This window comes from Nerophis ophidion, linkage group LG08 (genome assembly GCF_033978795.1).
Source record: "Nerophis ophidion isolate RoL-2023_Sa linkage group LG08, RoL_Noph_v1.0, whole genome shotgun sequence".
In the NCBI taxonomy this organism is placed as follows: Eukaryota; Metazoa; Chordata; class Actinopteri; order Syngnathiformes; family Syngnathidae; genus Nerophis; species Nerophis ophidion.
In genome coordinates, this window is record NC_084618.1 from 55,383,022 (window position 1) to 55,396,675 (window position 13,654).

General features: G+C 41.1%; 1 protein-coding gene across 2 annotated transcripts in view; it reads right to left on the bottom strand.

The window, feature by feature from the left end:
• vps35l (VPS35 endosomal protein sorting factor like) overlaps positions 1-13,549 on the bottom strand; it is a 33,277-nt gene extending 19,728 nt beyond the window's left edge. The window contains exons 1-13 of one of the 2 annotated variants that reach the window (XM_061909001.1): positions 13,411-13,549; positions 12,877-12,976; positions 8,059-8,235; positions 7,141-7,260; positions 6,540-6,564; positions 6,366-6,445; positions 5,118-5,246; positions 4,927-5,011; positions 4,790-4,846; positions 4,617-4,713; positions 4,464-4,511; positions 697-790; positions 138-338 (exon numbers count right to left, since the gene is read on the bottom strand). In XM_061909001.1, the coding sequence (XP_061764985.1) occupies positions 138-338; positions 697-790; positions 4,464-4,511; positions 4,617-4,713; positions 4,790-4,846; positions 4,927-5,011; positions 5,118-5,246; positions 6,366-6,445; positions 6,540-6,564; positions 7,141-7,260; positions 8,059-8,235; positions 12,877-12,976; positions 13,411-13,427 (1,230 nt within the window). In that variant the 5' untranslated portion in view covers positions 13,428-13,549. The remainder of the gene's footprint in view (positions 1-137; positions 339-696; positions 791-4,463; positions 4,512-4,616; positions 4,714-4,789; positions 4,847-4,926; positions 5,012-5,117; positions 5,247-6,365; positions 6,446-6,539; positions 6,565-7,140; positions 7,261-8,058; positions 8,236-12,876; positions 12,977-13,410) is intronic. The other variant, XM_061909000.1, reaches the window with a different exon arrangement.
• Positions 13,550-13,654: the final 105 nt, after the last annotated feature.

Consider the following 13,654-nt stretch of genomic DNA (forward strand, 5'->3'; position numbering starts at 1 on the left):
GCTGCAAGATTCTGCAGAAAAATGTGAATGAGGATTTCCTTGCTTTTAATTCCGATTCAAATTCTCTGGGACAATTTTTTTAGGGCCATGTGCTTTCTTTTTAAAGAACACACAACATCATGATGATGAGCACATACTTCTGGGGCACTGTCAGCACTACACTGCAAGATCCAGTTGATGGCAGGGGAATAAAGAGTCAGATATTCAGGCATCTCCACCCTCTGTGTGAGCAGCTGTTTGCGAACGCTCTCCCCGCTTATCTGACGGAAGGTTCCGAGCAGGTCAAAGAAGTTTCGGTTCAAGCTGTCTTTCAAGCTGGGTGCGACCTCCATGCCCACCTGGATAGGAAAAACAGCGTATAAAGAATATAATTAGTATTATTATCCTTACCATCTGCTTGCCTAAACACAATCAGGATCACTCAATTATACATTATTTTGTTTGTCCAATCAGATTTTAACCTTTTGAATAAACAGTGCAGAAACTTTTAGCTTAAAACTAATAAGGATTCAACTGTTAACTGGATTTCTGTGTAATATTGATGATTACTGTGGGCAAGAACTATGTTAAAAGGTGGGTGAATTAAGGTAGGAGACAGGTGAAGTCTTAGGGGAGAAATGCACTGCCAGCAATGAAAAAATATGCGCTTGTGATAATGGGAAAGAAAGCGATATGACTTATTAATAAATGTGTTACCCTGCAGAGGTAAGCTCGGGTGTAAGCCGCCACCAGTGGGTCTCCAATCCCTCTGATCATGGCAGTCAGACGTGGGAGAGTCTCCTGAATACCACTGTGGGGCAGAAGGGTTTATTGTTAATGTTAAATCTCACAAAAAGTTTAACTTATTTTTTAAAGTAATACGGACTCACATAGGAGACATATTGTATGTAAAAGAAAAACAGCTCAGCAAATCACCATTGCTACATTTTTATTCCAAAGCAATAATTGCCATGAACAATGACTAATTATCATATTTGCATTACTCCGTAACACTGTCATATGTGTATTATCCGATTGTTTGCCACTCTATGTTATTTCAGTGTTATAATATTTGCACTATCGGTACTCCAAATTATGTTCAGATGTGGATTATATCTGTGACACTTTACATTATCTTTATGCGTATTATCATCATATTACTGTATGTTCATATGTGTGTTATCATTTTCGCACCACTCCATATCATATTCATGTGTGCATTATCATATTTGCATTACTCCGTATCACTGTCATGTGTGTTCTCTAATTTGTGCCACACCATATTATATTAATGTGTTGTAATATTTGCACCACTCCTTATACTGTATGTTCATGTATGCATTATAATATTTGCACCAGTACACACCATGTTCATGTGTGTATCGTTTGTGCACCACTCCATATAATTTCTAAATGTGTATTATATATGTGAGTGTGAATGTTGTCTGTCCATCTGTGTTGGCCCTGCGATGAGAGCGACTTGTCCAGGGTGTACACCGCCTTCCGCCCGATTGTAGCTGAGATAGGCACCAGTGCCCCCCGCGACCCCAAAAGGGAATAAGCGGTAGAAAATGGATGGTATTATTATATTTGCACTACTCCATATTATGATCATTTGTATTATCATTTTGCACCACTTAATATTAGGCTCATATGTCATGTCATCATATTTGTGCTATTCCTTATCATGTTCATGTGTGTATCATCATATTTGCAGCACTCCATATCTCCCGTCCAAAGGCAAAACCTAGTAACTCACTTCTAGCTGATTATGAGAAAACAAAGGAAAACCAATCTATCTTGATGCTGTCTTACAAAAATTTACAAAGTCATCAAACGTATAGATGTTTTCTTGAGCTTTCATTTTCTTGCCGATTGAGCCATGGATTGAATCTGCTCTCATGAACGTGTGCCCTTTCTCCAGATATTTTATCACAATCTCGGGTGGGCCCCATTCTGCGTTTGCACATTGGGCAAGAGCCGTGTACAGCGTCCAGTTTTTATTTTGACCTCCACAGTTATCTGCCCAAAAGAGTATGCAAGGGGGAAGAATCAAGAACAATACATTTAATGAAGGTGCTTGCAACGTCCTGGACCAATCTTCCAAATATCCCCTCGTGCCATAATATCACAAAATCAGGTTGACCGTCGGCCCCCATCCATGCAAATGTCTCATTAAAGACAAAAAGGCGACTGACAAAGAAGCTTCGATTGGTCCCTTGAGATACTAGGTTTTTCTGTTGTATCTACGAGGTTATGTGGTAGTTGCTAGGTCCTGCCATGCGCGTAACAGCTTACTTACGGAACAAATTACAATATCGCATACACTAATGTAAAGCATATCACCTAGGAACTCCAAAATTATTATCAGCTCAGTTTTGACCAAAATTTAGTAACTGGGTTTTGCCTTTGGACAGGGGATATGTTCGTATGCGCATCATCATATTCATGCCACTTCGTATCATATTCATGTGTGCATGATCATATTTGCACCACTCCAAATCATGATCATATGTGTATTATCATATTTTTGCCACTCCATATTATGTTCGTGTATGTGTATTATCAAATTTGAGCCACTCCTACGATGTTGAACATGAGACGGATTGTGAATCTTGAAAAGTAAAGTAAAAAAGTTTGTTAAAAAAATATATATTTGCGCCGCTTTATATCATGATTCTATGTGTATGACCATTTTTCCCAAATCCATTCATGTTCATATGTGTAATACTATATTTGCACCACGAATATTATATTTGCAAATATTCAAATGGTTGCAACACACATATGAACATTTGCACCACAATGTTCATGTGTGTATTATCATATGTACACTACTCCACATCATGTCCACATGGGTTTAATGATATTTCCAAGATTCCAAATCATGTTCATATGTGTATTATCATATTTGTGCCACTCCATATTATGTTCGTATATGTGTAATATCCAATTTGCACCATTCCATATCAAGTTAATATATGTCACTTCATATTTGCGCCACTCCTATGATGTGTAAACATGAGATACTGTAGATTGTGAACCTTGAAAGGTAAAAAATATATATATATTTGCACCACTTCATATCATGAATATATGTGTATGACCATTTTTGCACTAATCCATTTATAGTGTATCATCATATTTGCAATCCTCCATGTTCATATGTCTATCATCCAGAGGTAGGGGAAATAATAATTTTTTACAGTAGACGCACAGCAACCAGGACATGGACGATTATAAAATCGCTTAGTAAACGTCAATAATCAATAATCGATGTATTTATTTATTTATTGTAAATATAATAATACAGACAATATCAAAAATTTGGCAGACTGCAGCGAGCCACCTCACTGAGAGATCCGACCTGCTCCTTTATCATAGGGCACTTATGTTTCAGTTTTGGACACATTTCCATTAATTTAAGAAATGTGATGGGAATTTCTTACTACAAATGCATTGTTTTTAAAAGTTGCAAGTGATAAACGCTTATTTAGTCAAACGAAAAGAGATGTAAAACTGCATCAATATACATAAATTAAAGATGCATCAATAATCGATTTTTAATCGAATTGTAGCTCCTGAATCGTAATCGTAATTAAATCGTGAGGTGGTCAAAAATTCCCAGCTCTAGTATTATAATATGAACACTACTCCATATCATGTTCATGAAAGTTAAAATAAAGTAAACATAAAGTACCAATGATTGTCACACACACACACACACACTAGGTGTGGTGAAATGTGTCCTCTGCATTTGACCCATCCCATTGTTCCCCCCCTGGGAGGTGAGAGGAGCAGTGGGCAGCAGCAGTAGCCGCGCCCGGGAAGTCGAGTATATCATATGTCTATCATCAAATTTGCACCACTTCATATCATGATGATAAATATTATCATATTCGCACAATTCCAAATCATGTATATATGTCAATCATCATATGTGCACCACTCCATATAATGATCAAATGGGTATCATCATATTTGCACCATTCCAAATCATGTTTATATGTGTATCATCATATTTGCTCCCCTCCATATCAAATATGTCATGTGTCAGCATGTTTATACTACATATTTGCATACATTGAAACTGACAATAGATTTAAAAGTGTAATATAATATTTACCATACTGTTTTACATATTGTATTAGGGTTACACCTTCAATTTCATTGTACAATTTATGCAGTGATAGTAAAGGGGCGGCACAGCTCTGTTGGTAGAGTGGCCGTGCCAGCAACTCGAGGGTTGTAGGTTCGATTCCGGCTTCCGCCATCCTAGTCACTGCCGTTGTGTCCTTGGGCAAGACGCTTTACCCGCTTGCTCCCAGTGCCACCCACACTGGTTTAACTTAGATATTGGGTTTCACTATGTAAAGCGCTTTGACTCACTCGAGAAAAGCGCTTTATAAATATAATTCACTTCACTTCACTGAAGTTGTATTATCTTCTACTGAGGGCAAAACAAACTGCAATACTGTACTTACGATTTGTTCAGAAAACGGTTGCACTTAAGGATGGATGCTTCGACATATCTGCTCACATAGGTTAAAGATGCCTAAATGAAGATGACAGGGTTGTAAACATCTTGGATGTGACATAAAATAATCACAGCAATGGAAACTTGGAGGTTGGGATACAGTCTGGGCAAGAGTTCTCTAATGGAGGCAATCTTGAAAAACCAGTTGAGGCACGTCTCCTTGGCTGTGTCGTTAACATCGTCAACTGTGAATGTGTCTGACAAAAAAAAAAATATTGCAGGACAAGAAATCAATGAGGTGGACTGTACACAAAGGGGCTATGGAATCCATACCTGGTAAAGGTCTTGGGTCTGAACACATGCTCCATATCCTGTCGTACACAAGTCGGCCTGTGCGTGGTAAACAAAAAAAAGGGTCAGAAAAGCTGTACAAAAGAGCAGAACCATTAAATAAAAAGTTCTTAACACACCAAAGGTGTCAAGTATGTCGGTGATGAGAACAAACTTGCTGGGGTAAAACTGGATCACAGAGGTGTCAGATAGAAGCTTGGAGCACTGAAACATAGTTACAATGGTTCTTAGGGGGTGGACAAAACATCACATGTTCATCATGTTTGTTTTTGAAGACTTCCTCTCCCATATTTGACACAAAAATGTCTACCTGGATTACAATCTTCAAAGCTTTGACCTTCTGGTCCGAGCCCCAAGCCTCTTTCAGGGACTGATTCAACTCCTCTATACGGTTGGCATATTCCTGCTGGGAGAGATTCAGCAGCTCTCTCTGGGATCCCTGTATCAGTACACACATGGACAAGCTTCATCACCTAACAAGACATTCAATACATTCCAGGAGGGTTTTCATTGATGGTTGACTTCTGCTTTGAAAGCTTGTGCCTTTCTTCAAAGACAGCTGTAGACTACTGAGGTTATTAGTCGTATAGTCAGTCTATTGCAGCGGTCACCAACCTTTTTGAAAACAAGAGCTACTTCTGGGTACTGATTAATGCGAAGGGCTACCAGTTTGATACACACTTAAATAAATTGCCAGAATTAGCCTATTTGCTCAATTTAACTTTAATAAATACACCTATATATATATATATATATATATATATATATATATATATATATATATATATATATATATATATATATATATATATATATATATATATATATATATATATATATATATATATATATATATACATATATATATATATATACATATATATATATATATATACATATATATATATATATATACATATATATATATATATATATATATATATATATATATGGCTTCAAGGTGGAAGAGGGGTTAGTGCGTCTGCCTCACAATACGAAGGTCCTGCAGTCCTGGGTTCAAATCCAGGCTCGGGATCTTTCTGTGTGGAGTTTGCATGTTCTCCCCGTGAATGCGTGGGTTCCCTCCGGGTACTCCGGCTTCCTCCCACTTCCAAAGACATGCACCTGGGGATAGGTTGATTGGCAACACTAGATTGGCCCTAGTGTGTGAATGTGAGTGTGAATGTTGTCTATCTGTGTTGGCCCTGCGATGAGGTGGCGACTTGTCCAGGGTGTACACAGCCTTCCGCCCGATTGTAGCTGAGATAGGCGCCAGCACCCCGCGACCCCAAAAGGGAATAAGCGGTAATATGGTCTATTGTATTGCTTTATATTTGCTTATGTAGAAGTTTGTTTTTCTTTTTAAAAGGCATGTTACATGTTCAAATTGAGCTGTTTTGAAGAGGGCAAGCACTGGGGAGACAGTGGTTTGAGATACAAGTGTTTTGAGTTAAGAACTCCATCAAAGACCAATTGAGCTTGTCAGTTAAAGTACTACTGTACTTTGTTTTATATCAAGTGAAATATGTTCTTATTATGTAGATTTTTTTTAACTAACCTCTTCTAGATCATCTAGTTCTTCCAAGCGAGTGCGAACTTTCTCAGAGACAGCAGACGATCCCGGAGTCTGGGAATTTCCTGGATGGAAAACACACAAATATATAATAATTGACCACAAATGATGTACATTTGTTATTTAGGTTCTTGGTCAGTAGATACAACACAGACTTACCTCTCTCGGAGCCCATGCATAGATTCTATGAAAATAAAACAGAAAACTGAATTAGAAAAAAAACATTGAGAGCAATATTAAACTTTTTTTTTTTAAATAATAATAATAATAATAATAATAATAATTATCATTAATATTTGATTTATATAACAGCAAAAAAAATGTGTGATTGCAATAATGGATTGGAACTGTTTAAAAATTGATCAATCTACATCTGCAAGACCTGATATTGCACGTGGCGTCCCTAAGGGCCATTGTTGGGACCCCAGCTGTTTCTATCACAGTCGTCCCTCGCCAGATTGAGCTACAAATATTTTGGCTTCACCATATCACTAAATTTGTTTCCAGATTTTGAAGCATATTCTACAACATTTTGGCCCTCTATTAAGCATTTTCATGTTTATTATAGTGGCCCCTGATTAAGCATTAGTATATTGGATTAAAAGGTGACTAAAGGGTGTTTTTTCATGTATAGAAGGCTTTCATAATTTTGAAAATGTATTTATCAAAAATAAAATCAACTAAACCGTCTGTTTCAGCATGCATGTCTCCATAATAAGTACGCAAGAGAACACTTAAGTGTCGATGGAGGACGACTCACAATTGAAAGTTTTTCAGTGGTGGTGAACCTTGCCAGGATCTCTCCTCTCTTCATAGACCAGGGCTCAAAGTCTGGTCCCACTGCCTGTATTTCCTTCTCCGCCTTGTTCTTTACCGAGTCCTGGGAGTACAACACCCTAAGTTTCATAGCATCGTGTTGTTTTTTTCATACATACAAACACAATGTATTTTGTCAACACTTACAGTGGGGCAAAAAAGTATTTAGTCAGCCACCGATTGTGCAAGTTCTCCCACTTAAAATGATTACAGAGGTCTGTAATTTTCATCAACTGTGAGAGACAGAATGTGAAAAAAAAATCCAGGAATTCACATTGAAGGAATTTTTAAGAATGTATTTGTAAATTATGGTGGAAAATAAGTATTTGGTCAACCATTCAAAGCTCTCCCTGATGGAAGGAGGTTTTGGCTCAAAATCTCACGATACATGGCCCCATTCATTCTTTCATTAACACGGATCAATCGTCCTGTCCCCTTAGCAGAAAAACAGCCCCAAAGCATGATGTTTCCAACCCCATGCTTCACAGTAGGTGTGGTGTTCTTGGGATGCAACTCAGTATTCTTCTTCTTCCAAATACGACGAGTTGAGTTTATACCAAAAAGTTCTATTTTGGTTTCATCTGACCACATGACATTCTCCCAATCCTCTGCTGTATCATCCATGTAACCATTTTCGTATAAACTCAACTCGTTGTGTTTGGAGGAAGAATACTGAGTTGCATCCAAAGAACACTATACCTACTGTGAAGCATGGGTATGGTGGGAGAACTTGCACAATCGGTGGCTGACTAAATACTTTTTTGCCCCACTGTACCACCATGAGAATGTAATTCACCACTACGCATGATCATTTTCTCTACTGCATGTTAGAGAATTATGGGTTATCAAAAGTGCAACTGACCCCTGCACTGTGCATCGTCGATGGAGTCTCGCTGGCAGAGGCGGCTGCAAACATGGACAGTGGATCGGTTCCATCCAACATGGAACTGAGTGGGTCCGGGGCGACAGAAGAAGAGGAGGAGGACGAGGAAGAGGTGCTGCCTTTGCGATTGCCACGGCGGGCTTTGGTGTCTGTCACCTGGGAAGATTAAAGAAGCGAAAAAAGCTGGTTGACTTCAAACAAGAGGTATGTTCTATAGCGCTTGTACTTATTAGGGAAGGGCTATTCCAGTGGTGGCCCGGGGGCCAATTCTGACCAGGGAATGACACCATACCGAACCCCAGTTCAGTTCAAAATTACAGAGACAAACCTTTTTGCAGCAAATTCCCAAATACACTAGAATGCTGCTGTTGTAAGATAAACTTGGATCACTGTAAACACATTGGCAGATCTTTGCATTGACATTTTAACCTTGCTAACAGATATACCATGAATTGATTAACGTGGACCCCGACTTAAACAAGTTGAAAAACTTGTTCGGGTGTTACCATTTAGTGGTCAATTGTACGGAATATGTACTGAACTGTGCAATCTACTAATAAAAGTATCAATCAATCAATCAATCAATATAGAACACCGCGGTCCAAATTGAAGATGTACATAAACAAGGCGTTCCTCAGGGCACCCCTTTAAGTTCTCTCCCTTTTGGCAGTTGCAAAATGTTTGCCTTTATATAACTTAAGTGTGTAGCTTGTTTACTTCAGATGCAGTCAATAGTAATTGGTTCAACTTCTATAGTTATGCAAGTAGTTATCAAGGTTCCATTTTAGGGGCCTCCCTTATTAATCACTTGGGCTATTCAACTGGTGGCCGGCGCCTTAACTTAAAAACATGTTTTTTTGATTGATATATTTTTATTTCAAATATGCAAAAAACAAAAAAAACAAGAGCAAGCATGATCCAATACAGTGCTATAGCGTTAACAGCCATTATAACAAAATGAAAACAATGGAGAATAAAAAAAAATTTAAAAAAACGAAAACAAATGAGCATTGGACTTTCTCCTTCTTATTTTTTTTATTTATTTATTTCTTACATATTTGAAAAGGAGTGAGAAGAAATATACACTTATTTAATCCCATCCCTTTTCTTTAAATCATAATTTACTCTAATCTAGAACTACCTGTTCACTCAATGTAAAAACTTAATGAACTTGTATACACATAAATGATAAATACATACATATGCACACTACACACATACATAGCCACACCATTACCACAAGTGCTCTTGGAAATGGTATCATGCCAAAATAGCAGTACCAGTGCCTCAATGGCCAACCCCAAACTCTTTTGTCACACAAACAACCCAATATCAAAGCCCTTCTTCATCTCTGTACCTCTGGAATACCATGTGAATGTGTGAATGACTCAAATTTTTGCAGCAGATTTTTAAAAACAGCATAACACTCCTGTAACTCTTAGAACACAAATAGACCAAAATCAAACATCTGCTGTAGAGGAAACCGGTTCTCTGGAATATACAAAATAAGTAAAGGGAGAAGTCCGCTCCCCCGGTCCTTTGATTTCTGGAATAGTGGCCCCCAAAAACGATTCAGTTGAATATCCCTGCATTAGGGTCACGGCTGAGCTGGAGCTTACGCTGCCAGTCCCCGTTAGACTGTATAAATGCACATTTTTAAGCATTAGCATAATGCCCTAGTGTGTGAATGTGAGTGTGAATGTTGTCTGTCTGTCTGTCTGTGTTGGCCCTGTGATGAGGTGGAAACTTGTCCAGGGTGTAATCCACCTTCTGCCCGAAACAGCTGAGATAGGCTCCAGCAACCCCCGCGACCCCGAACCGGACAAATGGTAGAAAATGGCTGGATGGATGGAGCATACTGTCCTAGTGTGTGAATGTGACTGTGAATTTTGTCTGTCCATTTGTGTTGGCCCTGTGATGAGGTGGCGGCTTGTTCAGGGTGTACGCCGCCTTCTGCCCGAATGCAGCTGAGATAGGCTCCAGCAAATCCCCGCGACCCCGGTAGGGACAAGCGGTAAAAAAATGGATAAATGGATGGATAATGCCCTAGTGTGTGAATGTGAGTGTGAATGTTGTCTGTCTATCTGTGTTGGTCCTGTGATGAGGTGGCGACTTGTCCAGGGTGTACGCTCCCTTCCGCCCTAATGCAACTTAGATAGGCTTCAGCAACTCCCCGCAACCCCGAACGGGACAAGCGGTAAAAAACGGATGGATGGATGGATAATGCCCTAGTGTGTGAATGTGAGTGTGAATGTTGTCTGTCTATCTGTGTTGGCCCTGTGATGAGGTGGCGACTTGTCCAGGGTGTACGCTCCCTTCCGCCCTAATGCAACTTAGATGGGCTTCAGCAACTCCCCGCAACCCCGAACGGGACAAGCGGTAAAAAACGGATGGATGGATGGATAATGCCCTAGTGTGTGAATGTGAGTGTGAATGTTGTCTGTCTATCTGTGTTGGCCCTGTGATGAGGTGGCGACTTGTCCAGGGTTTCCCCTGCCTTTCGCCCGAATGCAGCTGAAATAGGCTCCAGCAAATCCCCGCGACCCCTGAAGGGACAAGCGGTAGAAAATGAATGGATGGATGGATAATGCCCTAGTGTGTGAATGGGAGTGTGAATAATGTCTGTCCATCTGCGTTGGCCCTGTGATGAGGTGGCGACTTGTCCAGGGTGTACACAGCCTTCCGCCCGAATGCAGCTGAGATAGGCTCCAGCAGCCCCCCGCGACTCCAAACGGGACAAGCGGTAAAAAACGGATGGATGGATGGATAATGCCCTAGTGGGTGAATGTGAGTGTGAATGTTGTCTGTCTATCTGCGTTGGCCCTGTGATGAGGTGGCGACTTGTCCAGGGTGTACACCGCCTTTCGCCCGAATGCAGCTGAGAGAGGCTCCAGCAACCCCCCGCGACCCCAAACGAGACAAGCGGTAAAAAACGGATGGATGGATGGATGGATAATGACCTAGTGTGTGAATGTGAGTGTGAATGTTGTCTGTCCATCTGTGTTGGTCCTGTGATGAGGTGGCGGCTTGTCCAGGGTGTACACCGCCTTCCGCCCAAATGCAGCTGAGTTAGGCTCCAGCAAATCCCTGCTACCCCGGAAGGGACAAGCAGTAAAAAAATGGATAAATGGATGGATAATGCCCTAGTGTGTGAATGTGAGTGTGAATGTTGTCTGTCTATCTGTGTTGGCCCTGTGATGAGGTGGCAACTTGTCCAGGGTGTACACCGCCTTCCGCCCTAATGCAGCTTAGATAGGCTCCAGCAACCCCCCGCAACCCCGTACGGGACAAGCGGTAGAAAACGGATGGATGGATGGATAATTCCCTAGTGTGTGAATGTGAGTGTGAATGTTGTCTGTCTATCTGTGTTGGCCATGTGGTGAGGTGGCGACTTGTCCAGGGTGTACAGCGCCTTCCGCCCTAATGCAACTTAGATAGGCTTCAGCAACTCCCCGCAACCCCGAACGGGACAAGTGGCAAAAAACGGATGGATGGATGGATAATTCCCTAGTGTGTGAATGTGAGTGTGAATGTTGTCTGTCTATCTGTGTTGGCCATGTGGTGAGGTGGCGGCTTGTCCAGGGTGTACACCGCCTTCCGCCCAAATGCAGCTGAGTTAGGCTCCAGCAAATCCCTGCTACCCCGGAAGGGACAAGCAGTAAAAAAATGGATAAATGGATGGATAATGCCCTAGTGTGTGAATGTGAGTGTGAATGTTGTCTGTCTATCTGTGTTGGCCCTGTGATGAGGTGGCAACTTGTCCAGGGTGTACACCGCCTTCCGCCCTAATGCAGCTTAGATAGGCTCCAGCAACCCCCCGCAACCCCGTACGGGACAAGCGGTAGAAAACGGATGGATGGATGGATAATTCCCTAGTGTGTGAATGTGAGTGTGAATGTTGTCTGTCTATCTGTGTTGGCCATGTGGTGAGGTGGCGACTTGTCCAGGGTGTACAGCGCCTTCCGCCCTAATGCAACTTAGATAGGCTTCAGCAACTCCCCGCAACCCCGAACGGGACAAGTGGCAAAAAACGAATGGATGGATGGATAATGCCCTAGTGTGTGAAAGCTAGTGTGAATGTGAGTGTGAATGTTGTCTGTCTATCTGTGTTGGCCCTGTGATGAGGTGGCAACTTGTCCAGGGTGTACACCGCCTTCCAGCCGAATGCAGCTGAGATAGGCTCCAGCAACCCCCCGCAACCCCGAACGGGACAAGCGGTAGAACCGGATGGATGGATTGATAATGCCCTAGTGTGAATGTGAGTGTGAATGTTGTCTGTCTATCTGTGTTGGCCCTGTGATGAGGTAGCGACTTGTCCAGGTTGTACACTGCCTTCCGCCCGAATGCAGCTGAGATAGGCTCCAGCAAATCGCCCCGACCCCAAACGGGACAAGCGGTAGAAAATGGATGTATGGATGGATAATGCCCTAGCGTGTGAATGTGAGTGTGAATGATGTCTGTCTATCCGCGTAGTATAAAATGGGCTGTAATTTTTGTAAGCATAGGTTGAACTTAAATACATATTTAGCATCTTAATGTGCGCCCTGTGATGAGGTGGCGACTTGTCTAGGGTGTACACAGCCTTCCGCCCGAATGCAGCTGAGATAGCTCCAGCAACCACCCGCGACCCCAAACGGGACAAGCGGTACAAAAAGGATGAATGGATAATGCTTCTGCCACTAAAAGAATGGTGTAAGTTAACTTTTGTCATGACGTGATGTATAATCAAAAAAACCAATGGAACTGTGTTAATGGTAAAGGTAAAAAGATAGCCGTATCATGGAGGTTGTCGTTTACCAATATAGGTTTAAGGGGATGGTAGTCAGCCACTTCCAGTAGAGCTGCCTCAAGACGGGTCCTCTGCAGCTCTTCTTCATAGTTGCGCCAACGAGAACGCCTGCATCACAGTAATGATAACAGTAATAACAACTCTTAGTAATATCATTAAAAGAAGACAACAGGTTCTACTAGGCCTGGCTTTGAATAGTACTGTGATGTTTAAATTTCTTAACACATCATGTTACCAAACAGTATAGTCTGGTTATGCTTACTAGTGCACTTTATTTATTTAATTTTTGACGTCACTTCTAAAGTGAAGTGTTTTTTTTATGATCAACGGGGACAAGCGGTAAAAAATGGATGGATGGTAATACATTTAACGTCACATTTCACCTGTAGGACAAAACACGCATAAGTTGACATTTACAAGAGAAGTAGATACGTCCCAGCTCCAATAAAACCAGAAGAACTTGCAATGACGGGAAATCGCGTTATCAAGATTAACGCTGAAATAGTTTGTTCATATTTTTAGGTGAATAAGGAGCATCTTACCACACCACTGCGGCCATCTTTACACGATCACGTGACACCTTGACCGTACTTCCTGGTTATTAACAACACGGGATACTTTTAACAAGCTTGTCATCATTTGGTCAACAAAAATATACTTTATTGACGTGCCATGACTGTTTGTCTTTGTTTGTACGCAAACCAAGCTCAAGCATTTACTTGAACTAACGGAATCAAACTCCATATTCCACAATGCATTGCTCTCGTGACACACTATGAACGATCG